At 42.7% G+C, this 24,761-nt stretch overlaps 1 protein-coding gene across 15 annotated transcripts in view; it reads left to right on the top strand.

Moving 5' to 3' along the window:
• Nucleotides 1-24,761, top strand: part of CACNA1D (calcium voltage-gated channel subunit alpha1 D) — a 256,373-nt gene that overhangs the window by 70,386 nt on the left and 161,226 nt on the right. The window contains exon 3 of one of the 15 annotated variants that reach the window (XM_069967032.1): nucleotides 10,882-10,994. The exons of the other annotated variants lie outside the window; for them this stretch is intronic. Coding sequence (XP_069823133.1) covers nucleotides 10,959-10,994 — 36 coding nt within the window. The 5' untranslated portion in view covers nucleotides 10,882-10,958. The remainder of the gene's footprint in view (nucleotides 1-10,881; nucleotides 10,995-24,761) is intronic. 15 annotated transcript variants of the gene reach the window in all.

The following is a 24,761-nucleotide window of genomic DNA, read 5'->3' as shown; positions in this document are numbered from 1 at the left end:
GAGGGAATTTTGTGCTGAGTATTAAAGGTTCGGCTGTACCATGTTTATGGCTAGTACCAGATTTAAAAGTGCAAGAGGCCTTGCTTATGAGTTCTGGTATATGACAGTATATAGTCATTAGAAGACTATGTAAAACTCAGTAGTGCCTGAGTGCCTAGTTTGGGTACACTCAGCCACCTACTGGCCTCATTGGTGACCTTAGCCAATGATTGGCAGAGGAACAATAAATGTACCAAGAGGTCACTAGGAAGTAAAGATCAGTAGGTCGGTACATGAGAAAGCTTATTTTATTTTGTTTAATAATTCCAATTATCCCATCGGACATCCCACCAAATATAAGCTCCACTTCTGTTCTCACATGTTTCAATGCTCGAGTGCACCCGCAGAGCTTGCACATTCACCACAATGGACGTATGACTGATCATAGGATTTTGGATCCTCATCTCCTGAAGTACATTTGTTTTCTGCAGATCTGGAAAGATTTTTTTAAAACCTCAAAATGAGCGTACTTGAGATCTTTCCATTAATAAAACATAAAGCAGTCAAGATAAAAGCAAGGAGGTGAAATAAAACCATCCCGCTGTTGTAAAGAAAGGCTCGCTCTCAATGATCAAGCACCACAGTCAGAGACGTAGCGTATAATTATTACTGTGCAGTGTAAACAGGCCCTGACAAAACACTCATTAGGGGCTTTTCATGTGACACAGATCCTATTGACGGCTTTGTGGGCCTTGATTGGAATAAATACAGTGTATATATATATATATATATATATATATATATATATATATATAGCCATGGATTGAAAGCTATATTACACATTCTGCTATCTTCTGTGATTTGGTCAGATTATTTCATTGTTTTTTGGGGGGGCGGAAAACTCATGGCTATACCCTAGCCATTATATAACTTTTATACCATGAGTCTCCAAACTGCGGCCCTCCAGCTGTGGCAAAACTACATTTCCCATCATGCCTGGACAGCCAAATCCAATGCTTTAGCTGTCCGGGCAAGATGGGAATTGTGGTTTTGCAACAGCTGGAGGGCCGCAGTTTGGAGACCCATGTTTTATACGGAGTTTGTCACCAGTCGCCCCCCCCCCCAAAAGGCTTCATTCCTACTTTTCATCTATTTCTGAGGGAGTAGGTAAAGATTAGCTGCTGCTATGACCTCCCCAACACACTGTAAACACAAAAATGCTTTCCTATACTCCTTTCACAAACTCTTAGAAGCAGCAGCAACGTGAAGGATGTTATAGAGTAGGACTGAGCAGTGTAACATAGGAATGCAGCACTGGGGTGAGATATAACAATTATCAGAACCTTAAAGCGGTATTTTTATCACAAAGGTATTTCATTTGAGAAGCCTTACAAGTTTAACTATGTTAGATGAGATGGGAGAAGCAGGCATTTTTCTCTGATAAGATATATTAAATTTTTATATTTGCTTTTAGAGTTGATTTATGCTAAGTTTGTTGAAAAGTTAGGGAAAACATAAGAATGTAAGTAGGGAAACGCAAATGACAATGGTTTTAACATACAGGTTGCTTTAGAACCCACCAGGAGAATTTGAATGGGTTCTGCTTCATATTCCCCAAAGAATTTCCCTGTCTCTGCCAATGATGTAATATACATGCCTAGACTAACAATGGAAGGAGAGCCTGGGGACTGAGTCACCACACAGAAATATGAAGTAAACTTCACGTTAAGATGAAGCACAGATTTCCAGCTCTCTCAAACAAGATGTTCTTTTCTCTTCTGAGCGCTGTTGAGCATGTCTTTCCTGCCATCTGCTTCCATCCATAGAGACGTAACATTGCTGGGTTATATAAAATGACTGTTCAAATACAAAGCTGAGCCATTTGGCAAGTCATAGGTGCCCCACTCTGCCCAGCTGGCCTACTATACATCTGTATACTACTTTAATGCTGAGTAAACATTCTGGGGGGGGGGGACGTATGTACGATAAAGCTCTGTCCCCGTTCACCTCGCAGGATTCACTAAGAGGCACAGGCCTTAGCGAAACCGGCATGACATGCACTTGTTGCAGGAGTTGCACAAAAATTTACAGCTGATTCACAGCAGCATTATTGCTTGGTTTATGCAGGTTTCTAGACTCTGTTCACACTGCCGATACCACTTCTGTTATAATGGAAACTGTTTGCCGACATGGTGCTGAATGGACACCACTGACATATTGGAGACCCTTGTTGTTCCATAGTGGTGTCCATTGTTTTAATGGGAATAATGTCACTCGTGCTGCACTATTTGTCTTGTCAGATTTGATGCACTGTACCTGCTGGTGGAGGCTCTGAATGAATCCTCTGAAGGTTTCTAGCTTCCTCCTCCCCACCCTATCGCGGCGCCCCCTGCCCGCCCATCTGGCCACAATTTTTGCCTTCCCTGTGGCGTACGCTCTGAGTGCATTGATAATAAATCTCACCCTTTCCCTGTTTTATAAGGACAGCTATATTAACCAATTCCTGATATTTGACATATACTGTAGCTACATCATAACGTTGGGAAGTAAGTATGGAGCAGGCTCAGGAGCAGTCTACTTCACACACAGTGTGTGGGCGCTTGCTGGCTGCCATCTATAGCTGATACCCGCCATTAATCATTGGCAATAGAGATCACCCCAGTGCTGGTCTGTAATACACACTCCTCTATATCTCTATATATATAGATCTCTCTCTCTCTCTTTCTCTCTCTCTCTCTCTCTCTCTCTCTCTCTATATATATATATATATATATATGTTATTGTTGTCATTGCTGAATAGTAACACTGTGAATTAAGAAAAAATTAAAGCTCTATATAAATTTACAATTGCGCTCCAATTTTTCCCCTGATGCATTATACTATAAAATGAGAGATTAAAACGTACAACTTCTGCTACAAAAATAAAGCTTTCATATGGCTCTGTCGATAAATAAATGTTATGGATTTTAGAAGGAAATAACAATAGCGAAAATCCAAAAATCACTGAGACTGGAAGGAGCTAGAACTCCCCCAATTCAGCACCAAAAAGCTCTGTGACTGCAGTCATCATCTCCCTAACCCCCTAATGACCCACATATTCTGAGGATTGGTCCCTCCTTACCCCATGAGATGTCCTGTATGTCCCCATGGGGCAGATGTACTGTGGATTTTCTGCATTTCATTATAGTAACAGCAAAATTGATAAAGTTTTATCAATTCTTATTCACACATTGCAGAAAAAGTCTGCACATGATCCGTGAGAAAAATGACTCCTAGTGTAGATTGTAGGTCCGCAACCAATTTTGCACTGATGTTTATATGACCCTATCTGGGTCTACCTGTATTCTTATATTTCTGAAAATTCTTAGCCCTTCTGAAAATAAGCCCCTTACAAAGCGCACAGGATTTTTTGTGGATTTCCTTGTCCTCCATGCAAATTTGCTGTGTTAAACCTTTCCATTACATAGGACGGCATGTGCAGCTAACAAATATTGATACTGCAAACAGCATTGTTGTAAATGTTGACTATATAAATCTGTTGGTTGCTATTGTGTTTGTATCCTATTTTTGCATTGTAACAGATATAGACACATGTCAGCTTCGAGCTTCAGCTACACCCCACACTGCTGTTGGCCATGATCCCAATGTGCCAGGTCTGTCACTGGACAGGCTCCAGCCTCCGATTATCCAGTCTAGCTTTTGCCTTCTTAAGGAAATCCTGTTATCAGTACAATTTCTTCTTAGCTCAGTAACATCCAATCACTTTACATGTTCCAGATTCATTGATAATTATCAGGATTTTAAGTGAAATCTTTTTGGCTCGTACATGTGATCATCTCATCCTATAGAAACGGAGACCGGCATAGAGATGTGTCTAGTGTCCTGGTAGTAGCATCATGCCGATAGTAGTAGGCTGCTGTAGTTATATGGTTTGTTATATATGACACTGACAGGTTCTCCTGGTCTGTACAGTCTAGTAGTATGTAATGTTAGATTTGTAACAAGGTATTGTGAACCCTTAAAGTGACACTGTCACCCCCTTTTTGCATTCTGACTTCTCTACACAGGTGTAATGGGTAAATTTAACAGGTTTCATACCGTTTTTTACATCATACCTCATGATGCTTGTTCAAGTAAAAAGTGGTCTTTTGTCGTCTGCAGATTGTGCTAAGTTGGCTCCGCCCATCCATGACGTCATCGGCACATAGGCCCCACCTCCTTAACGCCCATTGGTATGGGCCGACCTAGAGGGAGTGGGGCCTAGACCTTTAGGCCAGCCTGTTCCAATGGTCAGCGAGGGGGTGGGGCCTATGTGTCAATGACGTCATGGAGGGGCGGGGCCTACAATGAAGTTGTGGGCGGGGCTAAGTGGCACAGTTGACATGAAGCCGCGCCCCCTTAGCACCATTTGCAGATGATAAAAGATGTATTTTTACCTGAACAAGCACCATGACGTATGATGTAAAATAAGGTATGAAAACTGCAAAATTTACCCATTGCACCTGTGTAGAGAAGTCAGAATGCAAAAAGGGGGCGACAGTGTCACTTTAAGATAGGGAGCAGGCAATACTTCTGGAAATAACATTTTAAAATCATCTTTGGCTACAAAGAAAATTTTTTATGAAACCATTTTGGTTATTACTATGGTCGTGCACCAGATTATTCCTGCCTTCAAGTTTAGACTCTGTTCACACTGCCGATCTTCACCACTTCTGTTATAATGGAAACTGTTTGCAGACATGGTGCTCAATGGACACCACTGACATATTGGAGACCCTTGTTGTTCCATAGTGATGTCCATTGTTTTAATGGGAATAATGTCACTCGTGCTGCACTATTCTTCTTGTCAGATTTGATGCACTGTACCTGCTGGTGGAGGCTCTGAATGAATCCTCTGAAGGTACGAAAAGCAGCCGACTGACAGCAACCACCGCTGTCCACTTTCTTCATCACACAGCCTCTTTCCCTAAAGAGACTCTGTCAGTAGATATGCCCTACATCTAAGGATAGCATAAACTAGTGACAAAGAAACTTAAAGGAGAAGTCCGGTTGAAAAGTATTGTATTGCCCACTCTTTCCAGATAGGCAAGTGCTTACGAATACCATCCTTTTTATTTTTAAATCTTAGAAATTCAGTCTGCTTAAACTGGGAGACCAGGGTCTTCCAGGCCTCTAGTACCTCATAATGAGCAACCTAGCACAGAATAATCCTTTAACAAAGAGAATTTTATTGTTAGGGATATCCCGTGATCCACCCAAGATCCCGGTTTCTACTTCCATCGGAACACTCTGTTTAGTTATCACATTTAAAGTGTGAAAAACACCTTTCCAGAACCCCTGGATTTTTGTACAACCCCATATTATGTGCAAAAAGTCTGCATTCACCCAACCACATCTAGGGCAATTTGCCGAGTCTCTAATCCCCATTTTATACAATACTAATGGTGAATAATAATAACGGTGAAGAATTCTAAATTGAACCAGTTTGTGGACTTCATTCAAAGACACATTATCCATACTAGTGCAAATATTGTGCCAAGCCTCCTCCCCCAACTTACCCACCCCATGTTCCCACTTAACCTTCTTACACTCTAGTGCACCAAAATTAATTTCATTTACCAAAAATGTATACATCAGTGAAAGACCCTTTCTGGCCCCACCAATGCCCTGTATCACTGAAAATATTCTGTGCTCACTAACTCCAAAAAAACTTGCATCTTCAGATGCTTTATACGCGTGCTCTAACTGTAAAAAAAAACTATGTTTATCTTCTAACTCATACATATCCTTCGCCTCTTGAAAGGTTATACGCTTGCTATTCCTAAAAATCTGTGACACCCTTTTAATCCCCTTTTTATACCAGAATTTCCAGTTGTAAATCTTCATAAATTCCATCAAGTGGAAATTATTCCACAATGGGGAACAACTGAAACTACCCAATATACCACACTTTTGTTTTGTGTATGACCATACTTTATCATTTAGATTACTCAATTACTTGTCTATCTGGAAAGAGTGGGTATAAAGAGTTATATATATATATTTTTTTGTCTCTCACATCTGCCTCTCTAGGGGAGGGGGGGGGGGATGTTGTCTTTTGTTAGGATGGCAGCAGTCGCAACTGGACCTGGTTTACATATATATGATGTGGTCTATTTAGAGGGTACAATGTTATTGATGAGGAATCTTTTTGACTTTCGAGAGACTGTTCTGCCATGCTGCTGTATTGTTTGTTCTGTTATACTGTCAAGGTATTGTATCAATTTTGTTTAAGATTTGCAGTCCGGCCTTGTTGTGAGGCTGTTTGTATCTCTTGTTTTTTATTATAAAATGAAAATAATAAAGAGTTAAAAAAAAGTATTGTATTGCCCCCCAAAAGTTATACAAATCACCAATATACACTTATTATGAGAAATGCACATAAAGGGGTAGATTTATGAAAGGGTGTAAATATACACCTGGTGTAAACTGCCCACAACAGCCAATAACTGCTCCTCTTTTATTCTACCAGAGCTGAAAGCTGAGCTGTGATTGGTTGTTGTGGGCAGTTTACACCAGGTGTATATTTACACCCTTTCATAAATCTCCCCCAAAGTGTTTTTTTTCCCCCTGCACTTACTGCGGCATCAAGGCTTCAATTCCTAGATAAAATGGTGATGTCACTTCCTGGATAAAATATTGATGTCACGACCCGACTCCCAGAGCTGTGCGGCTGTGGCTGCTGGAGAGGATGATGGCAGGGGGACACTGAGGGACACTGAGCATGCCCCTGCCATCATCCTCTCCAGCAGCCACAGCCTGCACAGCTCTGGTAGTCGGGTCATGACATCACCATTTTATCCAGGAAGTGACATCACGATGTTATCCAGGAAGTGACATTTTTATCCAGGAAGTGAAGCCTTGATGCAGTAGTAAGTGCAGGGAAAAAAAGCACTTTATAAGCATTTCCAGTAATAAGTGTATATTGGGGATTTGTATAACTTTTGGGAGGCAATACAATACTTTAATAAAAATTTTCATCAAACTTCTCCTTTAACAGAACGATGTATCACTTATGTTGGTCTGTGCAGCTGAATCAGAGAAATCCTCCTGAATAATGAGGACTCTGAGCACCACACACTAGTCCTCTCCATTTTGTGTGTGCTAAGTATCCTTGATATTCATGAGCACCAGCTCTCTCTCCCTCTAGGCCGTTAATTGGCATCTGCCTATCTCTACAGTGTGTACAGGCAAAAAGCTAAGCTATTAGCATCATATTATAGAGCAGAAGGAGCTGAACGGATTGATATATATCTTTGTGGTAAAAGATTCAGTATAACTTGTAATTTGTTGATTGAAATCTCTGGTGTTTCCATACTAAAGAGTCCAGTCCATTGAGTGACACCGCCCACTGGACTCCTTAGCCTAGTATGATCAGGGATTTCAATTGTGTTACAGGCTATACAGTATAGATACTCACAAAGGTATATATCAATCTTCTCGGTTCCTTTTGCTCTATAACATGATGGCGATAGATTAGATTAGATAACATTGTCTTGGTGACAGGTTACCTTTAAGCAGCATAAACCTAATAACAGATTCCCTTTAAAGAGAACCTGTCACCTGCCTGAACAATGACAACATGAAACACTGACTTGCTTCCCTATCTCAATGATCTATGGTTTACCTTGAATGTCTGCACCCTCTCAGACTGACCGTGGTTATATCTTCATGCTAGGTACTGTCCGTTTAGTCATTGGGTTGATCCCTGACCCCAGTTTGCCAGGGAGTGATCTGTCAGTCAGGGCCAGGTACCACCCCAATGACTCAGATCTCTGTTCCTGGCTGCAGAAACTAGTGACAGACCCATTTAGATTTCCCATTGATCACAGTAAGAGAACGCTTCTTCTCCTCTTCTCCATCTGTGAAGAGACTGCCTCAATTTTCTCTATATTTGTAGACCATTGGTCAATGACCTGCTATTTTATGACATACCCTATTATTTTTTTTATTCAGATCTGTTGATCAGGCATAGAAATGTACCCCTCCTGACATTGCCCTATAGTACAGTAAGAGTGTGTGAACTCCCCTTTAAAGGGGTTGTCCGGCGATAAGAAATTATTCACAGAATAACACACATTACAAAGTTATACAACTTTGTAATGTATGTTATGTCTGTGAATGGCCCCCTTCCCCGTGTCCCACCACCCCCACCCGTGTACCCGGAAGTGTGGTGCGCTATACATTACCTGTCGCGTGCCGACCACGGTCTCCGATCGTCAGCAGTGACGTCTTCTTCGGGAGGCCAGCGGATCTTCCCGAGTGCCGGCCACCCTCTGCAGCGTCATCTGAAGCTCAGCCGCGATTGGCTGAGCATAACTGTGCTCAGCCAATCGCGGCTGAGCAGCTGATGACGTGGCCGCGTCATCAGCCGCTCAGCCGCGATTGGCTGAGCACAGTTATGCTCAGCCAATCGCGGCTGAGCTTCGGATGACGCTGCAGAGGGTTGCCGGCACTCGGGAAGATCCGCCAAGCTCCCGAAGAAGACGTCACTGCTGACGATCGGAGACCGTGGACGACACGATATGCGGTGAGTATAATGCACCACACTTCCGGGTCTAGCGTGGGTGGGGGGAAACACGGGGAAGGGGGCCATTCACAGACATAACATACATTACAAAGTTGTATAACTTTGTAATGTGTGTTATTCTGTGAATAATTTTTTATCGCCGGACAACCCCTTTAAACACTGTGTCAGACGGTGCAGCATGTCCTAGTAAACGCAGCTTTGTAGTAAAACCCTGGCTACGCTGAAAGCATTGTACATAGTGCTGTGTAATGGCCCTGGAATGCAGCCTTCACTTTCCTGTTAATTTTCAGCATCCTTGGTTTCATCTGAAAGGATCCTTATAGCAGTAATTGCTTATACTTAACACAAATATTATCCAGAAACCACAGGATTGTTATTCTAATTCTTAACAATGCAACAGCTAAGTGACGGATCCACATTCCCTGCCCTCCGCTAAAAGCCGCGCCGCACAAAAATAAAGTAACCCGGCTAAATATAGGAGCCTGATTCTATCTGAACTTATGTGGGAAAAACAAGTGAGGACCCAGTGAGATGGCGGGCCGGAGGACTCCAGCTGTAGAGGACCTCTGAGCATATGGTTTATAAAGCTGCAAATATATACAGTAGGGAATTAAAGGGAAACTCCATGAGCTATGGAATGGCACAGACCTGCCAATTACAAAACACTTCCCGCTGTGATTAGATCTACAGACTACTACAGGACAATATGTGAGAAGCATGCAGAAAAAGCGAAATATTTTGGCTATTGCTTAAAAACAGGGGCCATAGATAGTGGGTAATAGCACAGGATGTTAATGGTACTGCGCAGGTCAGTATAGACACCTACAGTATTGTGTAAAGGTTGTTACAAATAGTATTAACTAGAGATGAGTAAGCATGCTCGTCCGAGCTTGGTAATCGTTCTAATATTAGGGTACTCGTTACTCGTACGAGTATCTCGCGATACACGAGACAATGGCATCTTCCTTTTCCTGCAGGAAAGTCTTTGGGAGCTCGTAGCATTACGTGGGAACCCTACATGTCGATAGCAGCGATTGGCTGGCCAGATCAGAAGACCTGGGCATATAAAAATCAGGTCTCGCGATGCTCGCTTCACACACACAGGCTGGAAGAGATTAGGGAGAGAGCTGCTGTCTGTCAGGGAGAGTGTTAGGCAGGAAATTAGTGTGCGGTTAGGCAGGAATCCGACAAGAAGAACCAAACAGTCCTTCTAGGGCCTAAAAATGTTTTGCTACTCTTGGCTGCTGGCTTGGACTTGTAGTGCAGCTGTCAGTCGTCAATTTGTCCTATTGCTGACATTCTCTTGGCTGGCTGGGATCTGTAGTTCAGCTATACCTATCCTCACTGTGCTGTGTCCTGTGCACGTGGTGCCCCAGAGGCATCCATACATGCTGCCCCTGCTGTTTCCTATCCCTTTCCGTGTTGTTTCCATCATTTTCTGAGGTTTTCAGGTTTTTAGGCAACCTTCCCTGTGCAGAGCTTTGGTCCCCTGCAAAAATGCTCGCGTTTCCCATTGACTTCAATGGGTTTTGTTACTCGTAATGAGCACCCGAGCATCGGGAAATATTCGCCTCGAGTATAAAGCACCCAAGCATTTTAGTACTTGCTTATCTCTAGTATTGACTGGACAACAGTTGTTGTTTTAGGAGAAGAGGGCTGACATTTGAAAGAGTGATATCCCCTCCACAATCTCTATCTATCTATCTATCTATCTATCTATCTATCTATCTATCTATCTATCTATCTATCTATCTATCTATCTCTTATCTATCTATCTCCTATCTATCTATCTATCTATCTATCTATCTATCTATCTATCTCTGTCTGTCTGTCTGTCTGTCTATCTATCTCTCTCTCTCTCTCCTCTCTCTCTCCTCCTAATTTTCTATATCGCTGTCTCATTTCTCTTTCTTATTAGGGTAGAATGATGAATAAAGATAATGGAAACTCAAAGCTGTTTGTGTGGGCATTCCCTGCATTCACACTAGAGTACAATACAGGACTTAAATGTCCCATTTATTAAAAGTTTTGTACAGAAATAAATGGTTGCTTACCATGTTCTCGAAAAGCGGAATCAGATTGACCTAATAGTCTATCCTAAAGTCAAACAGCAAGATCCCATTCCCAGACTATTATACAGAAGCCTATAGTCAGAAATGTGAATCCTGTGCTCAGCTGACAGGTGTTTAGGCCAACAGCAGGAACCTGATATACCCTGCAGCTCTGCTATATGACCAGACCATTTGTATAGGGGATTCCTACTGAACCAATTATAATACTATGCTCTCTTAGCAGATTCTTTACTGTTTAGTGACAATCCTTGCTTGTTACAGGAGTCCCGTGACAGTAATCTGATCACCCTGTTGGGACACCCAGTGATCACCCGTAATGTACAAGTACTTGGCAGTAAATGTTCAGTTTACCTACAGCACCACCACAGGAGAATGTAAGTACTACAGGAGGGGAAGGCTGAACTGTGAGCTTCATCTATGGAAATCTACTGGAGTTTCCTTTCACTGTAATACCGCACATGTCACCTTACAGCAGCATCCTCCTTATCATCACAGACAAGAAGTATCATCTTAGTTTTATACCTTATTGTGAGAATGTTAACAACAATCATTTCAGGATTATTTTATGATATGAATATGGAAAATTACAAAAAAAAAAAATCACCAAAAATTTTTAAACAAAATATTTAACATAAAAACATAATTTAAAGAATATTTCATTTTCTGAAAGACCTTAAAGAGAGGATTCTTATTTATTAACTCTAAATTTCCTAATAGGGTATATGCAGCATGGGTTTTCTCAACCAGGCAGCCACTTGAAGCGACTAAAAAACGTTTGGCACCGAGGACAGTCACACGATAAGATATTTTTATAGGTGCAACATCCTGGTGTTTGTCCCAAATCCCATTTGCTCTAGGTACTGTACTTGAATATATTTCTCCTATTTATAGACGCCATGAATGTTAATGCGAGCGATTGATGCAGTGTACAAGGATGTGATTTGACCGATGCAGTTACAGCTGTCTGATAAGTCAATAGGTCTATGACCTCTCGTCTGTTGCGGCTTCATTTATTGTATTTATATGAACGTCATTTAAAGGGCCAATGGCGGTGACAGGTGTGGGTTAAGTAGAGCTAACAAGGACTTGTTGATTTAATGATAACATGGTTGGGCCATTTCCCTGAGTGCTTTTTGCTTCGAAGATAAAAAAAAAATCAAACACGAGTCAATATTTTGCTAGGAGCTGTACATTATAACTATTTTGCACGTCACATATGTAGATTTTATATGTATTTTTGATTAAATTTAATGCAGATATCAGAAGCTTAGCTATAGGGATCACAGAGGTGTTGGCTTCTAATCCCAAGGACTCCATAGACCTCAGTAGAAGGAGTTAGTGCCAGGCTATATAAATGTAATGTTTGGACTAGGTTTCTGGGCGACAAGAGACAGGTGAAGTGCTGGCGCTGACACCCGCCCCGCTGTCCCTGCCTAATTGCCTTTACTGCCCTAGACGTGAGCGGACATCTGGTAGACAGTCCCTAGCCTGTGTAGGTGAGACACAGAACATGGACAAGATAATACAAAGCATATCAAATCAGGGTTAGTGGCAAATAGTGGTCAGCGCAGCACAAAAACATAATCCGAAAGAGTAGTCAAAAGTCAAAGCCAGGAAGTGAAAGATACCAGTATCACAATGCAGGAACAAACACTAGGTCAAGATAAAACTCAGAGTATGGGGCTCTATTGCAGGCAAAGGGAATAGTGAGGGGAGTGGTTTTATGAATGCTCGAGTCCCAGCCCCAGGACATGATTGGGGACTGAGACTCCAGCCCATACTGGAGCTGACTGGTGGTGCCAGCCACCAGTCAGCATAATACTAATGTAAAACACCTAACCGCTCGGCTGGGGGCGGTGAAGCCCCAGCCCCGGCTATATTCAGACATTATCTGGCGGGTCCCCAGCAGCCCTGCGGCCCAGTAGCAAGGGATGCCGTTGGCGCACTCCCTGCACCCGGCCAGGCTCGTTGCCAGGGGCGCCATCGGCATTACCAGAGGTCGCTCCTGTAGTGTGGGGAGTGGTGCGCAGCCAAGCCTTGACATATACACTTCATGTGTATATTTTATGTAGATCCTAAACAGAGACGTCATCAGGTAAAATGGAGATTGAGGACATGGCCAGTCAGATGGTGAGCTAACCCTACACAGCCCAATTCTTCATCCTTATAGAACTATTGTCACAAGATACTTAAGTAGATCAAATCCCAAAAGATTTGGTCCCTACAGAATTGTCCTACATGCAGAGAGAACCATTAGTTTTGTCTTTGTTTTTGGAATCAGTGGAGGTCCTAATAGTTAGACCCCACTGATCTGCTTGTTATTCTTAATCTTAAATTTTATACAAACCGGTCAGCGCTGATGCATAAATTCATTGCCGCATCCATTTTTCAAACCGCTGCCTGGTTCTGGCTATCTGCATTGGGTTCTCTACATGCAAATGAGGTTGCTTGGTGCACAGGAGATGGGCCTAGCACCCCCAGTGCACTGATATCTCCTCCTCTGGGTGACACTCGGCCTTCTGAATCAAGTCTAGCCCCGGCCTGGTTCTGCCTCAGTGCGCTACCCAGGGGAGGAGATATTGGTGCACTGGGGGGCTGGATCCATCTCCAGTGCACCAAGTGATCTCATTTGTATCTAAAGAAACTGGCGCAGATTGCGGGAAAGGGGCAGCAATTTGAAAAATGGACAATGCCTGCACAATCTATGTGCTGGTTCTTACCAGGTCGTATGAAAGTATCTGTTTACTAATGGAGGTAGTATGCTTTCTTTAAAGCATTTGCCATTTAAATTTGTTGTTTTAATTAACTTTTGACTTGTCAAAACGTAAGATTGATGGGGCTCTAAGACACCCTCCGATCCTTGGTTATAGCTGAGTGAAACATGTGGCAGCATCCTTCACTTCCCGGGCTGGCGACCCAATGCAACTCATTGCAGGAAATGGACTCCATATACATTGCCTGTCTCCTGCAATGAGACCAATCCTAACTTTTAGATAAGGGGCAACTAGAATATGTACATGTCACACAGACATAGGCACACCGAGATATACATGTAGGAAATTATACTTTGTTCAAAAATATCATTGTACAAAGAAAAATACTGACCCAAATATTAAAGGGGTTGGCCACTTTATAGTAAAATTGTTCAGTGTACACTATTAGTAAGTGTACTCACTGTATATACTGACAGCAGCTCCCTGTGTACCTTACAGAGCTAAAATCACACTCCCCTCCTCCATGTTGTGCTGTTCTGATCTGTGGTGTTTCTGTCCATAAGATGGAGGAGTATGTGACCATACCCCGTCCCCAAGTGTTCAACACTCAGCCTGTATATGCCTAAGGTGGACACTGGGGGGCGGGGCATGGTCACATGCTCCTCCATGTCGGCAATTTTATGGACAGAATCGCCACAGAGCAGGGCAGCACAGCCTGGAGGAGGGGAGTGTAATATTAGCTCTATGAGGAACACAGGGAGCTGCTGTTAGTATATACAGTGAGTACACCTACTAATATTGTACACTGAGAAATTTTACTATAAAGTGGCCAACCCCTTTAAAAACACTTAAAACTGCCCAACATAGAGCCATGAACAATAATCATGGTCCCAAAACCTGCAATGAAGCCAAATGGGGAATCCAGATATATGTCATGAAGTAAGTGTCAGTGTAGATGACAACCTAGATCAAACAAATGTACAGGGGAAAGAACATATATATGATGAAGAATGGCAAAATAGAACCATGGAGGGGAGAGAGGCAAAAGGATGTTCCACACGTTCCGTCCCCCAACCCGGACTTCCTCAGGGATAATGGAGCTTAGTTGTAGATTCTGCTATTTAAGGCTGTACTGACCCACACTCCATTAACCCTGAGGGAGTCCCAGCTGTGGGCCATTTGGACCGCAATTTATCCTTTTGCCTCTCTCCCCTCCATGGTTTTATTCTTTTCATTCCCAACCATATATATGTTGTTTTCCGTATTTATGTACATTTGTTTGATCTAGGTTATCATCTGCACTGGCACTTTCTTCCATGACATGTATTTGGATCCTTCATGTGCAATAGAATAGTATATGGTGCAAATTGTTATATGGTATTTCTTGCATATAGAGGGGAGTGATCTATGTGGAGGCTATTTGGCCCCATTGCAGGTATTAGGCCCTATGTTGGGTATTTTTAGGCGTTTTTAATATTTGGGTCAGTATTTTCCTTTGTACAGTGATATTTTTTGAATAAAGTATAATTTCCTACATGTATATCTTGGTTGTGCCTATGTCTGTGTGACATACATATGGCCACAGAGTTCTGATGTGGTCGCATCCGTGCGCGCCCGCATCAGTACTTCCCACAGCACACTATGGAGCGTACGTCCGGAGCCGCTCGCTCCACTGTGTGCACTGACAGGGCTTTCTACGGCCAGTATTCACTGAATAGCTGCTGCAGAAAACTGACTTGTCAGTTGTTTGCGGCGCCGCTAGGGATCCCATAGAAGGAAAGTTAACGTATATTGTTCGTAATAATCACGGTCATTGTACAACGGCCGTGATTTTGCGAAAATGTACATTGTGTGAACATAGCCATAGACAGTAAAAACAATATCAGAAGACTAAGCAGACCCGTGGTTGGCCAGACCCGTGGCCCTGCAGCAAACAGCGACAAGTCACATTATGGACACATTGTAATCAGAATGTGCTAGTCTCCGCGGATGTAACCGTGAGCCGTATCTATCTGCCATTACTGACTTGGCATTGTGATGAATTTGCTTTTTACACACGACCCATCATCTTCCATTTAGCACTAATCATGTTTATCCAGCTTGTTTTGTCTATGACATTACTGGATGCATTAAAGTCCTCCTGGCTGAACAGGCGCCGTACCGTAGAGATGTTCATTGTGATTCCAGGAGCTGGTAATTCACCGCAGTCATCGCCAGCTGCTAATGAAATGGATTCTTCATCAATTTGCAGCAGTTATGTGTCTGCACATAAGAAACTAAGAGACTACATTTTAGTTTTCAGCTCTCTATTCTATTCCCCATGAAATAAAAGCACATTTTTTTACAACTTTGCATTGTACTGTTCCTCAATTATTCCTCTTGGACGTTTATATTTTTGTTTCCATTCCCTTTGTAAGTTGGTGCGTGTGCCTATACAGTGACACAGTCATGCAATGGGGTCAAAATGTGTATGGACACCTCCCCTTCTTTATTATTGGATAGTTTATAAAATCCCAAGACTGACCATCTATCCTTCCACACCAATAAGTCATAACAATAAGCCATGTGAAACACGCCTGTAACAGTGGTTCCTGTCAAGTGGTGGGATATATTGGGAGCAAGTGAACAGGTATAAAGTTGAACCAAGCCATTGACTGGTTAAAGTGAGGAAGGTGGGGAGTAAGGGATAAAGCAAGTACAATAAAGCAAGTACGCGAAACGCACGTCGGGTGAGTGGTATGGTGGTCGCTGCACTAAGGACATATGGGTAGTATTTAGAGATGAGCAAACCTCGAGCATGCTTGAGTCGATCCGAACCCGAACTTTCGGCATTTGATTAGCGGCGGCTGCTGAAGTTGGATAAAGCCCTAAGACTATGTGGAAAACATGGATATAGTCATTGGCTGTATCCATGTTTTCCAGACAACCTTAGAGCTTTATCCAACTTCAGCAGCCGCCACTAATCAAATACCGAACGTTCGGGTTCGGATCGACTGGAACCCGAACCCGGTTCGCTCATCTCTAGTAGTATTTATACATGTTATTGTGGATCTGTATGCACTTTATATGGCACTATGCATAAATTTGGTTAACTACATGCCCAATGCCCAGTGCTTCGTTTGTGTAAATTAATTTTATTACATTTGTATTGTGGACATTCATTGTATTGTTTAATTTACTACCACCTATTTGTTGGGGAACTGTCTATGGGTCCTGCATTTTTCGTTAGTGGGGTTGTTTTTCCCCCCTTCTTTTCTTTTGGGTTTGATGCATAAGGTGTGCACAGGGACCCCAATATTTTTGGATTATATATAGGTGCAGTAAGGGAGGTGAATAAAGTCTTTTTTTATTTTCCCACACAGTCTTGACATACTTATCTAAAAAACAATTTTACCAGATGACCCCTTTAAGGAATACCATGGCCACTTGGTCTGTACTGTGCTGGTAAAGGGTTCGGGTCACACTAATATCAATATAAATGCAGGACCCATTGCTCACAATTTTACACTGCCTTTTGCAGTTTTCTCTTTTCCTGTAGTGCATCCTGGTGCCATTTCTGCCCCAGGTAAGTGAAACATAAACACCCGGCCAGCCACATGATATAATAATAGAATACATGATTTACCAAACCAGGGTGTCTTCTTCAGGCTTGATTCCAGTTGTCATGTGCCTATTGAACAATGCTCAGTCTGACCTGTCTGTGGTTACGTAACCCATTGACACCTTTCTATCATAGTTTTTATCATGGTTGATTGTATTTGAAAATAAAAAAAAACACCTCCTGAGGAGTCTTTAAAGCGACTCTGTAGCCACAATTCTAAAACTTTTTTAGGACAATAACTGCATCACTTGCCAAATGGACCCCAGGACAGATCTTGGATAAAAAGCAGCTATCTGAATGTACAAGTGGTTAGGAGGGGACAGATTGTTGGTAAAGTCGCTTTAAGTGCCTTTTACAGCAATTAAAGCCATTTGGGTGTTTGTTATTGTGGCGTTATTTATAGACGTGTCACCAGTGAGTCACTTTAATAATTTCATTCACAAATGTTAGATGTTCTGATAAAACTTCTTTTCCCAACAGTAAAGGACGGTTTATTAAAAGGAGTTGTTTTTGTTTTCTTTTGCTGGGAAAGTAACTAAATTTAATTCGTCTAAATCCACAAAATAGATCTGGATAACAGATGATGGCGTCTCAGTTCTGAACTAAAATTCCTGCATCACCTCAGGTTTTTAGAGGTAAAAATTATGATGTGTGTTTTTTTGTTGTTAAGGAAAGGGGCATTTCTTTGCCGTTAGGGGGAAATACCAGGAGGGAGTGAGGCTTGTTCCACAATCGGTGATTGACATGTTTGGGGGCAGGGGAGTAAGGGTACTATTCCACAAGGCGATTGTTAAGGATCAACGGTTAACGAAAAACAATCTCAAACGTCTGCTATGGCAAACTACCTGAAATCGTTCACCAAATCAAACGGACAATGATCGCTACTTATGATTGTTCTTGTGGTCGTCCTGTCATCGCTATTGCGAACCAAACGTCGTCTTATCACATGCGAACGATTTGCAAACAATCAACGATAAAAAAAAAAAATCCAAATTCTATCAACCAATGATTTCTCGTTGGTCGTTTAATCGTTGTCTGCTATTACACTAAACGATTGTCGTTCAAATCTGAACTATCTAATAATTTTTCGAACGATAGTTGTCCTGTGTAATACTACCCTAACACCAGAGCTTGGAATGAATGCCTTGAGGCTTTAAAGGGGGTATCCAGACTTCAGCACAGTGGAATCTGTCTCCCAGTACATCCGCCAATCAGATGTTATTAGGGACTTGTGTGAGCATGTCACATGACCTGGACAGAGTCCCAATACAAGTCCCAAGTCAGAAGTTTTTTTTAATGACAGGTTTGCTTTAAATGAAATAAGGGTCCATTCACACTGTACATAGGAATATACACTAAAGCAAGTGCTTTGGTTATATTCACATGTAACATTCATTCGAGAAATGTCTTCAACTTAAAAATTCAATACAATCTATCTGAATTGGGTTGTTTAGCAGGCAAGTACTTGGATTTCTGCAAGTCCCCTTCACATGAATGGGGCAGTATCAGAAATGTCTGCACCACATCTGATGCTTGTAAACATGTCGGCCCACCATAGACAGATCTGCTTGCCTATTTTATATGTGCTGACGTCAGTTGTTGTAAAAAGGCTGTGACAATGTGGAAATGGACCAGCAGAGGTTAAGTATGTGACAAGGCAGCAGAGGATCGTCATAGTCATGATAAGACTGAGCATTCACTTAACCTTCATGCTTCACATATGAACTTATCAATTCTTCGCTTTCGTTGACCTTTACAATTGTCACTCTCTGTGGGTAAAGTGAGGCTGCGGTGAAATGACTCGGAAGCACCTGTCTGCCCTGTTCTCCCGTCAGAATATAGGTCGGCGTCATGGCTTTGGGGAAGAGTTTTCTACTATGCAAATTGCTTTTAATTCTTCAATCAGTGTAAGCATGTGTTACATTGTGTTAATAGCTTCAAAGGGCAGCCATCATGGCAAATTAGTACCTAGTGATCCGACTTTACAATCTCATTATACTCACATTGCTTATTTGGTTGCTTTCTTTATTGTCTGATTATTTACCCTTCCTTTTATGTTCCTGTATTCGCTGCCTAATGTCAATTGGCAGCTGTACAGTCGCCTCCACGTAGCTCGCGTCATTTTAGTGATTAAGTGGATTGATAAAGACCTCTTGTATGAAGTAGTCAGATCCCTGCCATAAGTGTAAGGCTGGTTTATTCATATATGTAGATAAGTGATCTGAGATTCTCTCAGAAGAAAGCCATGTAATTGTGTGAGTGCAGGCACATTATAGCAGCTGTGTGTATAGCTGAGTGTGAGTGCAGGCACATTATAGCAGCAGTGTGTATAGCTGAGTGTGAGTGCAGGCACATTATAGCAGCAGTGTGTATAGCTAAGTGTGAGTGCAGGCACATTATAGCAGCTGTGTGTATAGCTGAGTGTGAGTGCAGCCACATTATAGCAGCAGTGTGTATAGCTGAGTGTGAGTGCAGGCACATTATAGCAGCAGTGTGTATAGCTGAGTGTGAGTGCAGGCACATTATAGCAGCAGTGTGTATAGCTAAGTGTTAGTGCAGGCATATTATAGCAGCAGTGTGTATAGCTGAGTGTGAGTGCAGACACATTATAGCAGCATTGTGTATAGCTGAGTGTAAGTGCAGGCACATTATAGCAGTGTGTATAGCTAAGTGTGAGTGCAGGCACATTATAGTAGTGTGTATAGCTGAGTGTAATTGCAGGCACAGTATAGAAGAAAGGGAGAGGATGGGAAACACAAGGGCTGACACAGATTGCAGGGATCATGAAGGAATGAGCAGGGCAGATGTGGGCACATAAATGCAGGACTCTGTCTGGGGAAACAGCTATGGAGAGATTACCTCCACAGTCCGGTCCCCTGATGCAAGCCTCAGTCTGAAGTGGATCTGCTATGATTTGGAAGGTGAGGGAGACTTCCTGGGTCAGAGTACAGAGCTGTAGACCCCGCTATGCAGACCATACCCCTCCCCGACTTTCTCTCCCATCCATTACAGGGAGCTCTTAAACCAAGGCAATGCTCTTAAAGCAAGTTACAATTTTGAAAAACTGTGAGCTCTTCTTGCAAAACGCTCTCAATCCAAATAACTATTAAACCAAGGTACCACTATATATGAATCCTGGACCCTTGTCAGTGCTTATGAGGTCCAAGCAGAAGAAATACAAGCACTGTATGTCTATTGTATCCCTTTTAAGCAGGGCTGACTGGGCATCTGGCAGTTCTGGCAAATGCCAGAGGGGCTGCAGTGCTCAGTGGGACGGACTCCTTCACAGACAGGATGGTGCAGGGGAAGAACCTACTGTTATGCGGGCAACAATATACTATCTCTACAGGTCCCTAGCAGACCCCCACCTCATTATAGGGGATAATAACAAGAGTATTTTTCAGTGTAAAACCATGTGCCGAAGGGTGCGGGGCTTAACTGGAGCTTAGCCAGTGCCGGAATGTTATGTGCAGGATCCTGCCGGTTCCTGCTCACCCACTACAAGAGCCACCAATCAACAAAGAAAGCATGCGAGTATAGCTGTGTGTGTGCCATGTTTCTAATGTATAAATGGGGTGTGTAAGTAGCATGAATAGTATGTGTCCATTATGTGAGCAGTACATGCAGTATGTAGTGGGTATGTTAGTGGCATATGTAGTATGTAGTGGGTATGTTAGTGGCACATGTAGTATGTAGTGGATATGTTATTGGCACATGTAGTATGTAGTGGGTATGTCAGTGACACATGTAATATGTAGTGGGTATGTTAGTGGCACATGTAGTATGTAGTGGGTATATTAGTGGCACATATAGTATGTAGGGGGTATATTAGTGGCACATATAGTATGTACTGGGTATATTAGTGGCACATGTGGTATGTAGTGGGTATGTTAGTGATACATGCAGTATGTAGTGGGTATGTTAGTGACACATGTGGTATGTAGTGGGTATGTTAGTGGCACATGTAGTATGTAGTGGGTATGTTAGTGGCACATGTAGTATGTAGTGGGTATGTTAGTGGCACATGTAGTATGTAGTGGGTATGTTAGTGATACATGCAGTATGTAGTGGGTATGTTAGTGGCACATGTAGTATGTAGTGGGTATGTTAGTGACACATGTGGTATGTAGTGGGTATATTAGTGGCACATGTAGTATGTAGTGGGTATGTTAGTGATACATGCAGTATGTAGTGGGTATGTTAGTGGCATATGTGGTATGTAGTGGGTATGTTAGTGGCACATGTGGTATGTAGTGGGTATGTTAGTGGCACATGTAGTATGTAGTGTGTATGTCAGTGGCACATGTATTATGTAGTAGGTATGTTAGCGGGACATGTGGTATGTAGTGGGTATGTTAGTGATACATGCAGTATGTAGTGGGTATGTTAGTGGCACAGCAGCACTGGAAATACACTGTTATCTCCTCTGTGGCTGTGTTACAGAGAAAAAAAAACAGTTATTACCAAGTTTCCCCACAAATTACAGCTGATCGCTGGGATATCAGACACCTTATGATCAGCTTGTTATCAAAAGGACCCTCTAGGAGTCTTATTACACAAGAGGGGAGATTTATCAAAGGGTGTAAAATTTAGACTGGTGCAAACTGCCCACAGCAACCAATCACAGCTCAGCTTTCCTTTCAACACTGCCTAAAGCTGAGCTGTGATTGGTTGCTGTGGGCAGTTTGCACCAGTCTAAATTTTACACCCTTTGATAAATCTCCCCCAAGGCATTTATCCACGTTGCCCTATGATCAACTGATGACCCACTAAAAAAACATTGGGGGAGTTTTACTGGTGTGAGGTAGAATTGGCTCAGTTGCCCCAGCAACCAATCAGATTCCACCTTTCATTTTTCAAAGAATCTGTGAGGAATAAAAAGTGGAATCTGATTGGTTGCTAGGGGCAACTGAGCCAATTCTACTTTACACCATGTTTGATAAATCTCCCCCATTGTCTGCATTTTCCCCCATATAATTCTAAGATTGTTCATGCAGCCCTCCCAGTTTGCTGCTTGAGCCATTTGATCTATGAGATCGGTGCTGGTTTACAGCATGGCTCGGACTGTGCAAAATGTTCCTAACAAGTAGCAGTTGTCCACAGTGGACATGTCCTTTAAATCAAAGGCATACAGAAGTGTACAGGAGGGCTCATGCACCTAAATGGCGACTTATGACATCCCTGTAGAAAACAGAACCATTAGATGGCCATGTGTGATCCCTGTTTAGTGTTGACTTTCTTGTATTCAGTGATACAGAGTAATAATCCAAATGTCATAGTCTATTTCAGTGATTTCTTTTTTCCATTACTCCCACTTTCAATAGAAGCAGGTTCTTTATGTATGTGTATATATTGCAGAGCCAGACACTAACAATGCATGGTGTAATGTGAGAGCCCAGACCTCCACGTGTTTGCTCCAGGAGTGCATTGTTCTGTAAAGAGGCTATCCATATCACTAAAATGGTGTCATTTCTGGTAATAAAGCTCGGTTGCGAGAGATTGAAGCACCTGCTCTCTGTTGACTTAAATGCAGATTTAAATGCGGTCACTAATGGGGCGGCCGCCTGGAGCAGAAAACAAGCAGGAGATGATCTGTTGCATGCAGGCAGAAAAATAATCCTTTCTGCTCCATCAGACGTGCTTCCGAGATGGAGCACCCTCCCTGCCTTGTTTACATCCATGGTCCTTTTTGCTGCGGGGTGATTAACTCTGATGACTGCCTTTACGGGCCCGTCTGGAGTGACACAACTGCTGGACATACAGCTTTCCACTAGTTCCTAGAAATGCATGTGTCCACCTCACTTGCTAAGCACAATTTTTAAAGGGGTTCTTCAGGTTTTTGCTTTCTCTATTAAGTTTGATGTTTTCTCACAACAGTGGGGGTAGGTGGTGGGAAACACTGGATTGTCAGGGAATAGGTTTGGCAAGTTGTCTGTGATTTTAAAGACTGGTTTTTGGTTATCAGGGGCAATTGTTGCATCTCATTTCTACCCACATGTCCCTGTCTCCTCATCTCTGGTAATGTAAATCAATCACATGATTTTCCAGCCTCTATTTATTGTCAGAAATGGCATCAAATACGTGTACCATCTCTAGCATTGCGTTGTAACCGGTGAGTTGTGTTGTGGGCAGTGTTGTGTTATGGGCAGCTATATAACAGCCAGGGAGACACGACGTAAGGAACTGTAATTCGGCGCATGCCGCTGGAACCCTAACCACCCGTATACTGATAACTGAGCACAGGGCGATAGCCATATTGGGTCTCCAAATGTCAGAATACTCCCCTTGTTTTAGCTGAGTCTTAGAGCGAGGGGGGAAAAGTACATGGCTCAGATGAAGAGCCCATAGACCTGAAAGCGACTCTGTACCCAAAATCTGTTCCCCCCCCCCCTTAAACCACTTGTACCTTCGGATAGCTGCTTTTAATCCAAGATCGGTCCTGGGGCACATTTGGCAGGTGATGCAGTTATTGTCATAAAAAACAACTTTTAAACTTGCAGCCCTGTGCCAAACGGCCGTGGCCTAGAGTGTCTGTGCCCTAACCTTTCACTACCCCTTCTTTCTCTCCTCCCCACTCTCTTCATCATTAGGAATGCCACTGGCAGGATTCTTCCTATTCCTCTGCAGTGAATACTGCACAGGTGCCTTAACGGTGCAGCCCATGTGTAGTGTTCACACAGGTGATGAATAGGAGAAAATCTGCCTGGAGCATTCCTAATGATGAAGAGGGCGGTGAGGAGGGACAGAGAGGTTGTGCCAGCCTAATGCATAGACATTCTAGGCCACGCCACAGGGCTACGAGTTTTAGGGTGCCTTCACACCTACCGTATCGCAGCAGAAAATCCGCTGCGGATCCGCAGCAGATCCGCAGCAGATTTAACTAAATGAATGAACACAGCATCAAATCCACACTTACAAATCTGCTGCGGATCCGCAGCGAATTTGACAGTGCGTATCTAATGCTGTGTTCATTCACTTAGTTAAATCTGCTGCGGATCCGCAGCGGATTTTCTGCTGCGATACGGTAGGTGTGAAGGCACCCTTAAAGTTGTTTTTTAGGACAATACCTGCATCACCTGACGAATGGACCCCAGGACAGGTCTTGGATTAAAAGCAGCTATTCGAAGGTACAAGTAGTTGGGGGGAGGCAGATTGTGGGTACAGAGTCACTTTAAGTCCATGCCCTGTTGCATGGACAGTGAGCACCCATAGTGTACCTTCCCCCGCTCATTCTAGAGATCGCTGGTGGTCTGACCACCCAGACTCCGACAAATCAAACTTTTGGCATGTCCCTAGGACATGTCAAACTATTTTTCAAAGGACATTGCTCTACAAATTCCCCATTCTTTAAGGACTGTCTTCTTTTAGTGAGTCCTTTCCTGTAGATGTAAGGAAGAACATGTGTAGCATGAATACTGCTGTATCGCTTTACTTACAAGTACAGCTGATATATAGTAGGATCTTAAGCATGTTAAACAATGACTTTTACTTGTCGCAGAACATGAATTAGATTTTTACTAGGCAGAGCTAAATTTATAAGCAAATGGGCTGAAGGCGGAATACACAGCAGGCGGCCCCGGGATTCAACTTCATTAAAAGCAACCAGTGACATAGAGATCCTGCCTGCTATAGAGTTACACATGGCACTTCAGCTGACACCAGACCATTTGGCTTCTACCTTCTGCACATGTGAGGCCCTGGCATTGTGTCCATACAAGTACTCTTAGTACTCACACTGTCAGATTCTTTATTAATAGCATAAAAGCTAGAACCGTAATATATCACAAGGATATGCCTTCAGTTTGTGATCATAGAAATGGGTTTGT

The sequence above is a fragment of the Dendropsophus ebraccatus genome, chromosome 4, assembly GCF_027789765.1.
Source record: "Dendropsophus ebraccatus isolate aDenEbr1 chromosome 4, aDenEbr1.pat, whole genome shotgun sequence".
NCBI lineage: Eukaryota > Metazoa > Chordata > Amphibia > Anura > Hylidae > Dendropsophus > Dendropsophus ebraccatus.
The sequence above is the reverse complement of the archived record's forward strand: the minus strand, read 5'-3'. Positions and strand labels throughout refer to the sequence as shown.